We start from the raw sequence: 13,795 nt of genomic DNA, 5'->3' as shown, positions 1-13,795 counted from the left end.
AACGTGCCTAAGTCCCAGACAGATCAGTACCTCAGTACCTGAGAAACAGCTGCATACATAGCAGGATGACACGGAACAGTTGTGCCAGTGGACTCTGCTCCAACACAGACAACTGTGGATGTTCCTCATGCTTAGCTCCCATTTGGGATCAGTGGGCATCAGCTTGAGATTCATTTTTATATAAATCATCCTCCACTTTGTAGCAACTTTGAGTATTTTTCCATGTGCTCAAACTGGATCCACACAGACGTGTGCTCTGGTAGCCCCGGCCTGATTTATATACATAGAGAGAGAGAGAGAGAGAGAGTGCCAAGCAGTGTCTCAAAGTTTGAGTTCTTTTTTAAGGTCCATTTTCCTTGAGCTCCACTGGTGAATCTGTCTGAGGTTCCTCCCTTCCTCCCTACCCCCTTCACCCCTTCCCCCTCCCTCCTGGGGTGAGTCACCCCCCTCCCTCCCACCAGTGATAAATTACTCTGGACAGCAGCTGAGACTAGTGGTGTTAGGATTAGGAAAACAGAAAAGAAAAAAAATCAAGACATTTGAAATAATCTCATTTCTTGAACTTCTAAGTAATTTTAAAGGTTTATTTTGTTCATTTTTTTCCCCCGCCTCCCCATGTCCACCATAAAATTGGATTGGTGTTCTTAATGAACAGCCAAATCCTGCTTCAGCAAAACTTACCTGTGTCTTTAAGCAAATATATTCTTTTTTTTTTTTTTTTTGTTCTTTTTTTTTTTTTTTCGGAGCTGGGGACCGAACCCAGGGCCTTGCGCTTCCTAGGCAAGTGCTCTACCACTGAGCTAAATCCCCAACCCCAAGCAAATATATTCTTGTTGATAGAAATTGTTCTTGATAGACTTTGACAGGTCAGGTAATGAATTTCATGCCAGATTCCATTAGCCTTTCTCTGGCTCATCTGTGTTTGTTCGTGTGATACCCCTTGTCTCAGATCCCATAAAACTTACGAGGCAAATAAAGGGACTTTATTGTCATGAGTTTGTAAAAGTGAGCAAGAGGAAGACTGAATTAGACACAGGCTGTTTTCACCATCAGACCCACTGCTAAGAGTAATGTTCTAGACTCCTTACAACAAAATGCCCAGGACACTGGCGTTATGGCACAGGGACCAGGAGTTTATTTACAACTTTGCTCCTGAGGTCTGTGACCAGCACAGGAGCAACCCGTGTTGAAGGTGCCACTCTCTTCCCAGCAGGCACCTCTACCCCCCCAGCATGGCCTCCTCCTCCCCTAAGTCCTGCTTTACCCGGCTAAGAAAGGGCAGCAAACTGGCTGCTAAGAATTCCAGATCCTCGTTGCTTCATTTTCCCCAGACAACTCCCCAGCCTTGTGTGAGATTATCTAAATTAGTAAATGTTCTTCCTATCAGGAGTTGGGCTTAAACCCAAGTTTTACACAGCTCCTTCCCCTGGCAGTGGCTCTGCCTAAGGCTCTAGGGCAGTCACTGCATTCTCCTCAGGGAGCATGGTGTCTCAACTTGGTGCTCACTAGACTAAGCCGGCAGGACTCTGGGAAGTGTCTACTGGACAGGATGCTGTGCAGTTTTGGGGATTTCCTGTGCGCCCCTGTCTTTATCTGATATTAAGTTCACACATCAGAGTGGTCAGTTCCCACTGAAAAGGGGAGATGTTTGTTCCAGACTGGAATTCTGACCCCTTCCACGAAGAGCCATCAGGTCAGCTGAAGTTGTTCCAAGCAGCAGTAACATTCAGCTTCTGATATTTTTTGTGCAAGCATGTAAACAGGTATAGCAGTATTACATGAATTATAAATCCTTTTATTATTTCTCTGTAGAACTATTTTAGCATACGATTGTTCTTTTCACACTAATTTACCATCCCTGCACTGTGGCAGTCATCCTGGGTACCTGAGAACACATATTTCAGAAATCCCTGCTCCATGTCCTGGAGACCACCATTATAAGTCAGCTTTCCAAAAGCCGTCAGGAGCAACATTGTACATGTAGTGCCAACCGAGGCTACTGATCCTTAGTCCTCAGAAGGCACTAAAGGCTTGTTTCAAGAGCCTGCCCAGAAGGTTGCCTGGCTCTCCTCAGATAGCAAACCCTGTGTGATCTTTCTAATAGTGCCTCCGGCTTCCTCCTCATTTAAGCCTTAGTGCAGATCACTCATTTGAACGAGTTAAGTCTTGCCTAGTCAGAAATCTCACAAACTTTAGATGTCTTCTGCGTAGGCTGGCCTTAGCCTGAAGCTAAGCTGCTAAAATCTGCAGGCCTTGGTTGGTCACCTCACAAGGGACAACCTGAACTGCTAGGTGTCATGATTTTCAGAGAGGTGGCTCAGCACCTAAGTGTTTTCGATTGGTGAGTTGTTGTACAAAGCAGCTCGCTGGCTCTCTGCACTGCTCAGAGTAGGCACAGGTTTAGAATCTAGTCGTGACCTGCTCTAGGTCCTCCCCGTCATGGCTCATTCCGCCCGTGCGAGACTTCAGTCTATTTTTCATCTTTGTTCTACTGTGTTAAGTCATATCAAGGAGCCATCTCTGAACACACAGCCAGCTCCGAGAAGTGGAGCCAGGCATCCCCAGTGTGGTGTGGCACCAACCTTTCACATCCAGAAAGTGACTTTTCAGCCTTACCTGGAAGCAAGCCCCCAGCTAGCACTGACAGGGTTTACTAGACGGGCACATCCCCGTGGGGCATTGCTGTCCTCTGTTCACACTGCAGTGGGATCCTGCAGCACTTGGTGGAGTCCACCTGCAAGTCTCTGAGGACTTACCCGCCTCCTTTGCCAGTGCAGTGTCTCAAACCAGCCCATCTTAGTCTCGTGGAAGCCATTCAGTCTAGTGCAAGATAAATCCAGGTCATCTCCTAATAACAGCTATCCCTGGTCACATACCACACCAGAACTGACCCCATGCTTGCTGACACCTAACCCACTATTGTTTACTCAACATCAAACATTCTCGTGTGTCAAACCAAAGTTGGATAAGATCACTCCTTGGTTGGTTTGAGTCCTTAAATGTGAGTGGACTCCTAGATCTTCTGGGGCTGCGGAATAAGTTGTACTGGCTAGAAAGGCCAAGCACCAAATACAGGCACTGAGCTTGTGGCAACTCCTTTCCCTGTGTGGTGGCCAGGCTGCCTTGAAACCTTACATACAGCATACAGCAGATCAACCCATGGCCCGCAGCTTCAGACAGCACCTTATGTAAAGACCATCTCTTAATGAATTCCATAGAGTTTACATCTTGGTAAATTGAGTTCCATGATAGACTTTTTCATCTGCTCAAATATTCAATGTTTTCAGTAATTCCCCATTTATTTTTTATTTTAGAAACTTCGTGAATACTTTCATTCAGTTTAAGAAGCCTATTATTGTAGCTGTTAATGGCCCAGCCATTGGACTAGGAGCATCCATATTGCCTCTTTGTGATGTGGTTTGGGCTAACGAAAAGGCTTGGTTTCAAACACCCTATACCACCTTCGGACAGAGTCCAGATGGCTGCTCTACCGTTATGTTCCCCAAGATTATGGGAGGAGCGTCTGTGAGTACCATTTAAACAAAATCGTTCTAGAAGGCGTCCTGAGGAGGTCTGCCCGGTTGCTGTGCTCGGGGTATATAGCATGCCGTCCTGTGGGGATTCCCATACAGCCATACAAACACGGAGTTCACGGAGTGCTGTGAGCTACGTACTGTTGTGCACTACTAATCCCTAGGAGCTTACAGCTCTGCATAGTTAACATGGTGTCCGCTATCCATCGAGAAACCTGTTCCTTAGACGGGGCAGTGTGCACAGGAAAAGCAAAGGTTTCCCCACTTTTATGGTTTTGGTTTTTTTTTTTTTAAACTGTTTAAACAAATTCATCTATATTGGTTCATGTTTATATCTTAGCTTGTGTTTTGACAAGCATATGCAGATTTGAACTAAGACAAAGACTATGTCGTGGATGAGGGTTCTCCAAAAGCAGAATTCAGGCAGGACAAGTCTTAGACAGTGAGTACCTGGTGTCAGGCTGTTGAGACGGTCACACCGGATAGAAGTCCAGCTGTGAGGCAGCCTTGGCCACACACATACACAGACACTTGGAGCTCTGTTGACTCGAATGGCTGCTCCGGTCCATCGTCACTGTGGGCCTCCTAGGAAGAATGCTGCCCATTAACACAGTGACAGAACTAATGCTTTCCCCGAGGACCTGACAGCCACCTGCCAGCTGCACCATTCCCAGATTGGGCAACAGACTTTTTTCTTGGAAGGAACCACAACCACTTGTCTCTGCCCCACCATTCCCTTGCTTCTGAGCCCCACCTCTTGCACAGGAAAAGGCATCTCTTTAATCCCCCAGTGCCTCTTCCTAGGACAGATTCTAAAGAGAGATTAGATATAAGAAGTTTCCATCAAAACCACCCAAGAATTGTGAGGAAGGGCAAAGATGTTTGCTTCCTCTTGTTGGTTGTGGTGGAAAGCCTAGCGGGTTACAGTGCTCAACCAGTGAGCGGGGCACGTGGACCCCAAACACTCAGAAGATGCAGAGACAGCCATAGCCTCCATACTTCCGACCCCCTGACAGAACACCAGTCAGTAAGAAAGCCCCAGACAGACCCACACTGTGCTTGTTGAACAGTGTTCCTCAGAGGCAGCAGGACATAAATGAGGACAGGACCCTGAGTGGGCTCCTGGATGACAGAAAAAAACAGAACATCAGTTTGAAAGCTGTCAAGACCAGTACCATTTCTAGTCTAGTGAATAAGGGGAAATCAGTGGTCATTTTTTGGAGTTTTGTCATTATAAGATGCAGCCCGACAAGAATGCAACCTAGGAAGTATTGCAGGGGAACTTTGAGACGTTTCCATAAGTGTGAACTTTGTTAAACAGCCTCTTTGCTGTTGAAAATGCAGCAGAAAGGCCTTTGTAGTACTTACTGTCAGTGAGAAAACACCTCCTCGTTATACCTCAAACGCACACACGCCACACACCCCGGTGGTTGCACCATCCCTGTGTATCCTCTGCTGTGATAGGTGTCCCGGCCAGTGCATCGCCCTGGCGCTCCAGACTGCCAAGCCTGATAAAGCCTGAGAACCTATGGGCTAGCACAGGCTGACGGTCACGGCGTGGTGTCCTTGGGAATGACTCCGTGCAAGTATCTCAGCTTTCACATCTACTAGGAGGACAGTCACACAGCAGCAGCAATCACATGACCTCTTTGAGTCACTGCAGAGATGCTCTGCGTCATGTGACTGCAGTGCCAGGCCCACCATGGACAGCAAACAGTACTGGCCAGTGTTAGTAGCCACACCCAATTCAGTGCCCCTTGAGTGTGGACCCAGTGCAGCAGGTCTCGCTCTCTCCCTTCCACTCCTCCCTCCTCTCCTCTACGCACCTCTGCCTTCAGGTCCATATTATCCTACCCTAGACTTGCTTCCTCTTTGCCACATAGATGACAATGCCCGCCTTGCATTTGTGGGCATTTCATAGAGGCATCCTTTGCTGCTGAGAGTGGGCCGGTCTTGCTCCAAGACACCAGGACTGAAGTGTGACCTCCCCAGTACTCAGCACAACCTCCACGGCACCTTTTCCCTTGTTACCAACAGCAGTCTTGGTCTGCCACCTTCACTGAGCCTGGGACCACGTCCTCCTTAGAGGTCTCCTCCCTAGAGACACCCCAGAAGGGAGGGCAATCTGTTCCCTGGGGAACTTGCCAGGGACTAAATTTGTGTCCTGGGAGAGCTCTCAGATTAGTGGTGTCCTACGTCTTCTGGCAGCCTCCACAGATCTTTAGTTACTTGACGGGTCGCTAGGTTAAAATAACTGGCAAAAACATTTTATAGAAGGAATTAATTGGCTCAGACTTGGACAGTTGTGGCAGCAGGAACTGGAGGCAGCTAGCCACATGGCGTCTGCTCTCAGGGAGTAGAAAGAAATGAAGGTTGCAGGTTCCATTCCTCTCTAGGACCCCAGTGTATGGAGATGCAGCTCATATCTCAGGTGGGTCGTTTGGCGTTGATAACGTAATCTAAAAAACTTCACAGACTTGCCCAGAGCTTTGTTTTATGTGACTCTAAATCCCATTGACAATAGGAATTAGCTGTCTTAAGCCCACTCCTTCCTTGTCAACTTGGCAAGCAAGCATCACTTTTAAGCTATAATTTTAAGCGGTGGCTTATGGCCATCTCATACGCAAAATGCACTCAGTCCAACCGCAGCTCTTCGTGTAGTCTTTTAACAGTTCAGTACTTTAAAAGTCCCCGTGTAGTCTGAAATCCAAGGTAGTCTCTTATACTATAAAAGGAAAGCGTAGTTCTAGCGTGTAATAGTGCAGGATAAAGTCCCACAGGGAAGGATGGGGGTACCTGCCCCACATCTGTCATCTGGCACTGATAATGGAATTGTCTGGGCTCCGAAAGGATTGGGGTTACCAGACCCCACTCCCCCACCCACCCAACCCCAAGCCCTGCTGCCTACAGCACATACAGTCTCCTGGTCCTGCCATCTCCTGCATCCCAGAATCATTGGTACAACTGAGACTTCGTCTTCAGGTCCATGTAGTGGCCTTTCATGGGCTCAAATCTTGCTGAACACTGTGTGTCCCTGAAGCCATGGAGCAGACTCGATGACCCTACCAATCATAGAGTCAGGTACTATAGAGACAATGCTACCAAGTCCTGCTACCAGCCCTGAGTGGGCTGAGCAGGATCCCTATGAACCAAGGCTCTATGCTCACCTCTGTTTAGCACCCACAGAAAGCACTTTTGTAAGCAGTTGTTTTTGATCAGGGAGACCATTCTTCAGCATTCTCGGCTCAGACTTCTTTCAAATGAATCCACCTTCTGAGATGTTAGTGTTCAAAGTGAGGTCTCCCCTTCAGGGCACCACTCCTGCAGAGGACCAGGTTTCTCTTTAAGGGCACTAATTTCTTTAACTATTGCATCTGCCTTCCCTGTTGCCGTCAAACTCACTCGTGTCCTTTTCTTCATTACCCTATGGGTTTTCCGTGGTGTTCCTTGCTCACTGTGGACCTGGATGAGAACGGTGGGCAGGAGCAGTGCCACCCGTCAGTGTGCTCTGTCTTGCTATTTCCTCCAGCAAACAGGAATCCATTCTGGATTGAGCTTCAGTCAAGGGTGTGAGTGAATGCATGCAGATCACTGGCCAGAGTGTCACATGAACGGCCTTTCACCCGGCTCCCTGTTGACACCGGGAGCCAGACCTCCATGGTCCCACTTCTCTCTCAACACTCTGGTCTTCCAAACTCTACCAGAGTTACTAAGTGTTCTAGGGGTTCCTAGCCCGAAGTCTAGCCACATGGTCAGTGTTGTCACAGAAATAGAACCAGTCCTGATCCCACTGGTCACTGGAACAAAATACCTGACAAAATAACTTGAGGAAGGGTTTGTTTCAGGTTGCAGTTGGGGCATCATGGCAGCGGGGGCTTAAGTCACATTGAGAAGAAATGTTCTGTTCAACTCCGCTTCTTGATTTTATTCACTGCAGAGTCCCATCCCCGAGAGTAGTGTTACCCACATTTAAGGTGGATCTTCTGACTATGCTTGATGGAAACTAGCAAATCCCTCGTAGACATTTGTTTCCATGGTGACTTTAAATCCTATCAAGATTAACAATCACAGGTCATTCGTTATCGATAAAATCAATTTTAGGTTCACTGTGAACTGATACTAAAATAGATTATTTGACAATAATTATTCTAATTCTGGCAATAAAGAATCCTGTCACCTACCTACTTTGAAAAATCTGGCAGTGTACCCTCCCTGTGTAGACAAATGCTTTGCGTGGCGGATAAAGGTTGCACATGAAGCATCTGAAGGAAGTATCAAGCAGTCTCGGACAGGCACACAGCACTCAGCAGCTGCGGCTTTAGAGCCCTTGAGCTAAATGCTGTCCATGTGGAGATCTCAAGGATTCACTAGCTCTGGGCCGTTGAGATGGCTCAGCGGGTACGCCTGAGAGCTGTCCTTAGATGGACATGGCGGAAGAAAAAGACCAACTCCTGAGGTTGTCCCCTGCTCTCGAGAAATACATTGCAGCATGCATGCTCTCTGGTGCTCATTCTCTCTCTCTCTCTCTCTCTCTCTCTCTCTCTCTCTCTCTCTCTCTCTCACCAAATAAATATAATTTTAAAGTATAAGGAGTTCACTAGCCTTGGAAGTTTTCCCAGATGGCTTGAGGCCAGTCCTTACGCCTGTGCTGTAGTTTCCTTGGTAGATAAGTCCAGAGTGGTATTTGCTCCTTGTTTCAACTTGGAATCCTATGGTATAGCTATTCTCAGCTGTGGCCACATTTAACATATAGCCATGGCTAGAGACGTCTCTAAGAGATGCTGGTCAGTATAAGTCAGTGTTGCCACTTCTCATCCTCCAGTCACCCCAGACAGTCTCCGAATCCGGGATGTCCCCCAGAATCTGGTGAAGCGCTGCTTCAGAGCCTGCCACACCCGGTGTAACTTTCTACCTTGTGAGCAGAGTATTTGGGCTAAGCCTAGGCAGCAAGTGACTGAGTGCTGTTGAGGTCCTATACTGTGACTGCTAACAGGATGTACTTCCTTTGGTGGCATTTTGGTGTGTATGAATTTTCAGAGCCGTGGGCAAGCTTGGGTGTGACAAGTTTGGCTTCCCTACTTGGGGTATGCAAATTCTGTCTGCAGGGTTTCCTGAGGGCATACCACTATCAAGAGAAAACGGTGTGCAGTGGGACAAACTGTGTCCCACAGGGGCCAGACACTGGCCTGCATAGCTGCTGGTGGGTAGTCCACCATCCCCCAACCCACAGCAGATATCCACAGGACCCGCTGCACCCTGCACCCTAACACTGTCCCGTTGTAAGAATCCACACACTGAGCTCAGGGAGCCTTCAGGGGCAGTCCGGTAGTTGACACTTTAGGTAGCCTTTGCTACGGGAAACAGAAAGGGCCCAGGCTTAAACACTGACCCCCATCTGTGTGTGTGTGTGTGTGTGTGTGTGTGTGTGTGTGTGTGTGTGTGTGTGTGTGTGTGTAGAGGAAGGTGCACCAAGCCAAGGACTGATTTCAGACCCCACATTCACCCACAAGAGCTGTCATCTAAAACTTGCCATCTTAAGACCACTGCAGATTGGCAGGGCAGGGCTTGTCTATTTATTCTACCCAAGGAAATGGTTTTTCTTAATGGGTTTTTGTTTGTTGGTGGTTGGATTTGGGTTGTGGGTTATTGTGATTTCTTAGTTCTTCAACCCCTATCTTAAATGGACTCACTGCCTTTAAGTTTAAGTGGGGTGCATTAGTAGCCTTGAATCAGCCCTGCCTCTGACATCGTGGATGAACTTTAAAATCCCTTCCATTGTCCTACACATCCCAACCTTGTGAAATGGAAGCAAAACACAAACCATAAAAGACTGTTGTTAACAGATGGATGTGGAGCCAGGCAGGCCAGGAGACGGGAGATGACCTGCCGTGACAGTGTGTAGGGCAGAGCAAGGGCAGTTGTGATTGGCCCAAACAGGCAGCACAAAGAAAAGAGATACTGAAAGGAAGAAAGCCATACTGAGAACTGGGAGCTGCCATCCAGAAGGCAGGAAGTGGGTGTGTTAGGAAGCTGGAGCGGGAGTCGTGTCAGTGCCAGTCTCCTCTGTGTCTCAAGAGTGGAGAAGAGGGAATGACTGGGGACAGATGGAGGCCATAGGAGAGCCCAGGAAGAAATGCTCAGACAGCCCTGCTGGGCCTGGCAAGTTCATCAGAATCTGCTGTCCTAAGGACACACTTAACTCATATGAGCGAGTGGTGGTGTCATCGCTAAAGAAACAGGCCAAGGAAGCACATCCCAGGTGCTCTGGAACGCTTCCGACAGCAGCGGGGAGGGGCTGCCTGGTACACTTTAGATGATATACTCGTGCGTGCGCACGTGAACAGGCACGCACGCACACGAACACGGGCACCTCTGTTTACAATATCTGCCTTGGTAGAATGGCAGCAAGTCCATTGCCACACTTGATCTCCAGTGCATATTGTTTGCTCTGTGCAAGACTCAACTACTCAGTGTGATCTACCAGTCGTATTTGGTCACTGTAGGATCTCTTCATGTTTTGCCTCATCAGGGTCATCTGATGTATTTACCTAGGCTGAGAAGCTTATGACCAGGTCGTAAGGACCATTGGGGTCTCGGCAAGATTTATCTACACAAGGCAAACCACAGTTGGTCATGGTCATGTCAGCTACTGTAGAATCTGTTGGGCAAATCCTTTCTGTCATAGCCTGCCTCAGTTGGCATTAGCGATGGGACATCTGTACACCTTATGCCAGGACTTGAACTTGGCCTCATCCAGTATATCCCTCTGACATCTTTAAAAGCAAAGTTAGATTAGTTTTCTCCAGTAAACCATGAGGTAACTCAGACCCTCTCTCCTGGATAGTTCCTATCTGACAGAAGTATGGCTTCTAAGGCGTGACCCCTTCAGCAGTGACGTGCCACTATCTTTAGAACATTTGTAGAAAATACATAGTTTTATGTGGGGTTTAGTTCCTTTAGAACACAAATTATCTACTCTTGTTAATGGCTCAGATACTGGTTATGTTCTAAATGAGTTCACTCATGTGGGGAGAAGAACCTCTTATGAAGAGGAAGTTACACCAGCAACCTCAAACTTACCACAAAACAGCCTCTAATTTGGATTGCGTCCAACTACATGTGAATCTGAATTACGTCATGAAGCAAGCATTTTTCTTGGGTTTTTTTTTTTTTTTTTTTAAAAACTGGTCCATGGCGTTAATTCCATCCACCCCCTTGGTCGTGGTATGTCTGTGGTGTGTGACCACTAGAGAATTCGAGGTAGATTCTGACAGTTTCAGAACTCCATGCTCAGCTTGTGTCTCTGAGGGTTGAGTTTCCAAGGTCTGGTCTCCACTCATCCACTGGATCTCACGGCATGTCAACTCTTTTTCCTCTTAGGCAAATGAGATGCTACTCAGTGGGAGGAAGTTGACGGCACAGGAGGCGTGCGGCAAGGGCCTGGTCTCCCAGGTGTTTTGGCCAGGAACCTTCACGCAGGAAGTCATGGTTCGAATCAAGGAGCTGGCCTCATGTAACCCAATTGTACGTCAGAGTATCTTGTTTTGTTTTGTTTTAAATGGGGAGTGGAAACCTTTTCCCCCCACAGAGATTAGACTGGTAGCATGTTCCAGATGTGCTCACCTGGTCTTCCTTGTGGAAATGTTCACCAGGGCGACATATCCTTTGCAGGGCCACAGTGCTAACCATTTCCGACCATCTGCAGAGTCCTTTCATGCAGTCATGTGCTTAGGTGCACTTAGGACAAGGCTGAGGTCTCAGTGAGTCTTCCCTGCATCTAATGACACAATGTGTGAGGTGTCTTATCAAGTCAACTCTCTCCTAAACTTGTGCAGATATACAGACAACCATTATCGTTAGAATTAAGCTGTTTTGTTTAGAAATTACATTCCAAAAGCACTCTGGGGATTTTCATCGAGCCTCTGCCCACTGTCGAGTGGATATCCACTCTGGTTTCATGCCGCCCCACATCAGTAATGGTGCATCCATGGCTGGTTCAGTGGTAGCTGTGGGTCTGTGTAACCCATCTCACACAAATAGCTTGAGCCGTTTCAAGTTTCAGTATCCAGTGTTAAATATCCTGACACCCCTCTGTTCCCACCGTCCGCCCCTCCACCACGGAAAGCGGTGTCCCCAGGTGCTGAAATCCCTCACACAACATGGCCTGCCATGGTCGACATGAACCTGCGTGCACTTCAGGTCATCTCTGCACGTGACTCTGGTGCAATACAGTGCTGCAGTTTTGAGATGGAAAGTAAAGTCTGCATATTTAGCATGAATGTTATTGGTTCTTCCGAATACGTCCAGTCAGGGTTGATTGAGTCCCAGGGATGTGGAACTCGGGTACGCAGGGCTAACTGTGCTAAACTGTAATAGTTACAGGCACGTAAGGATTTAACGGTTGCTCTCGTGCACGTGAGCAAAGCTTTAGTGCTGTAAACGACCGGCCCTGACTAACGGTTCGTCACTGCCACAGGTCCTGGAGGAATCCAAAGCCCTGGTGCGCTGCAATATGAAGATGGAGTTGGAGCAGGCCAATGAGAGAGAGTGTGACGCACTGAAGAAGATCTGGGGCTCGGCCCAGGGCATGGACTCCATGTTAAAGTACTTACAGAGGAAAATCGATGAGTTCTGATTGGCAGGCTGAGCAGGACACCAGCGACTCCCACTTGCTACGGTCGTTCTTAACAGTAGCTTGTGTTTGGAGGCAGACCTGGGAACATCCAGGCTATTTATTGCCGACGCGTTTTTAAGTACTGTAACTTTAAAATAACTACAAGGCTTCTTTGTCTAAGCGTCTTTATTTTATACTCATGTATACACAAGTATAAAAATGTAATTGAGCACTAGGCTGCTCCTGGAAGCTCTAATTTTCTTGTAAGCTAGTTGTGGATTTTTTTTTGTTTTGTTTTGTTTTGTTTTTTTGTTTTTAAAAGGAATTATGTTTTCATTTGGGGTGACAGAAGAGTTTGGAATAATGTTTGTTTTACTCTTTTTTTTTTTTTAATCTAGATCATAGACCCTAAAGAATACTAGCCATCATTGTCCCCTCCCTCTACTGAAACATGTAGAAATGTTTCAAACACGTTCCTGCCTCTAGGGGGGAGGGGGAGGGGCAAGTACCTCAATGCTGGAAACAGTTCTGATCAAAATTAAGACCAATCTTGCAGGAAAAAGCATCACCGATGGAAAATCCCACAGGGTTGTGGGTTTGTGCTGAGACGCCCACCGACTCGAACTTTCTTACGGTTCTTACCCAGCCACCAGGAAGAGCCTAGAGTGTCTAGAGGAAAGCGGGTGGTCCAGTGTCTGTGAGTCACTCCACAACTAAGTTATGAATTAGCGTTAGTGGTTTAAATGGTTTTTCTGGCCCTTTTGAAAAATAACTACATAAGTACTTCTTGTGGCTGGGTGAGAAATACTACTTTGCATAGTTTTCTTTGTCTCTCTGCAGATGTGACTGATGTTATTACACCAAAAGTATTTTTTATGTTTATAAAGTGTAATTTTTAGGCTCACTTAGAATATATTTTATTTAATTTAAAATTCTCTTGGCACACTATTAAATACATAAACTCCTTTCAAAACAGAAAAGAACTACCTTATATTTGACATTTATTATCCACGGTCTCTGCTTCTATGTCTGCCGTATACTGCGCACGGTTTCGTGTACACGAGTACCCCGTGGTATGGGGACTAACTACAGAGGCCTGTTACTACTAAGGCTTCTAGGCTTGCAATCATTGAATGTATGAAGACTGAAATAAAATCAAAACCTTATTTTTGTACAGTTTTGAAGTTTATACTCAGAACTGACGCCTCCCCGGCCACGTGGAGCGCTGTGCAGTGTGTAAATCTGTCTTTACCTTGGATGGATTGGTACAGTATTTTTGCATCTGTGGGACCTACTCTTTTGTTCAGTAGTTTGAACTATATATAAACTGTACACTCTGTAAAGTTTTTATAGAATAAATATTCAGCTGTGAAAACTGGTTAAATAAAACTAATATTTCTTAACACATCGGGCGTGTTTCTCTGCGTGTCCTTCCCTTGTCTGCTTTCCTGTGGAGGTGATTTCTCTGGGGGTTTTGTGAGGTTCACAAATGTGAGAACACATTGGTGTTTGCCTTCAGAGGCCACAGCCCACTGTCCCCTACTCCTTCTGACACTCATGCAGGTGACCACTGCAGCTTATCCAGAGGAAGAAAGATATGTTTCACCAAATTGGCTTCTACAAAATACTGATGTGAGGTCTATCACTG

At 46.8% G+C, this 13,795-nt stretch overlaps 1 protein-coding gene across 13 annotated transcripts in view; it reads left to right on the top strand.

The window, feature by feature from the left end:
• The window catches only part of Cdyl (chromodomain Y-like), a 221,109-nt gene extending 208,793 nt beyond the window's left edge, over positions 1–12,316 (top strand). For 11 of the 13 annotated variants that reach the window (XM_063276581.1, XM_039095879.2, XM_017600600.2 and 8 more), the window contains 3 exons: positions 3,315–3,525; positions 10,914–11,057; positions 12,010–12,316. In XM_063276581.1, coding sequence (XP_063132651.1) covers positions 3,315–3,525; positions 10,914–11,057; positions 12,010–12,168 — 514 coding nt within the window. In that variant the 3' untranslated portion in view covers positions 12,169–12,316. Of the gene's footprint in view, positions 1–3,314; positions 3,526–10,913; positions 11,058–12,009 lie in introns of those variants that run through there. The other 2 variants (NM_001014145.1, XM_063276583.1) reach the window with 2 other exon arrangements.
• Positions 12,317–13,795: the final 1,479 nt, after the last annotated feature.

The sequence above is a fragment of the Rattus norvegicus genome, chromosome 17 (genome assembly GCF_036323735.1).
Source record: "Rattus norvegicus strain BN/NHsdMcwi chromosome 17, GRCr8, whole genome shotgun sequence".
In the NCBI taxonomy this organism is placed as follows: domain Eukaryota; kingdom Metazoa; phylum Chordata; class Mammalia; order Rodentia; family Muridae; genus Rattus; species Rattus norvegicus.
This window is presented reverse-complemented; position numbering and strand designations above follow the sequence as displayed.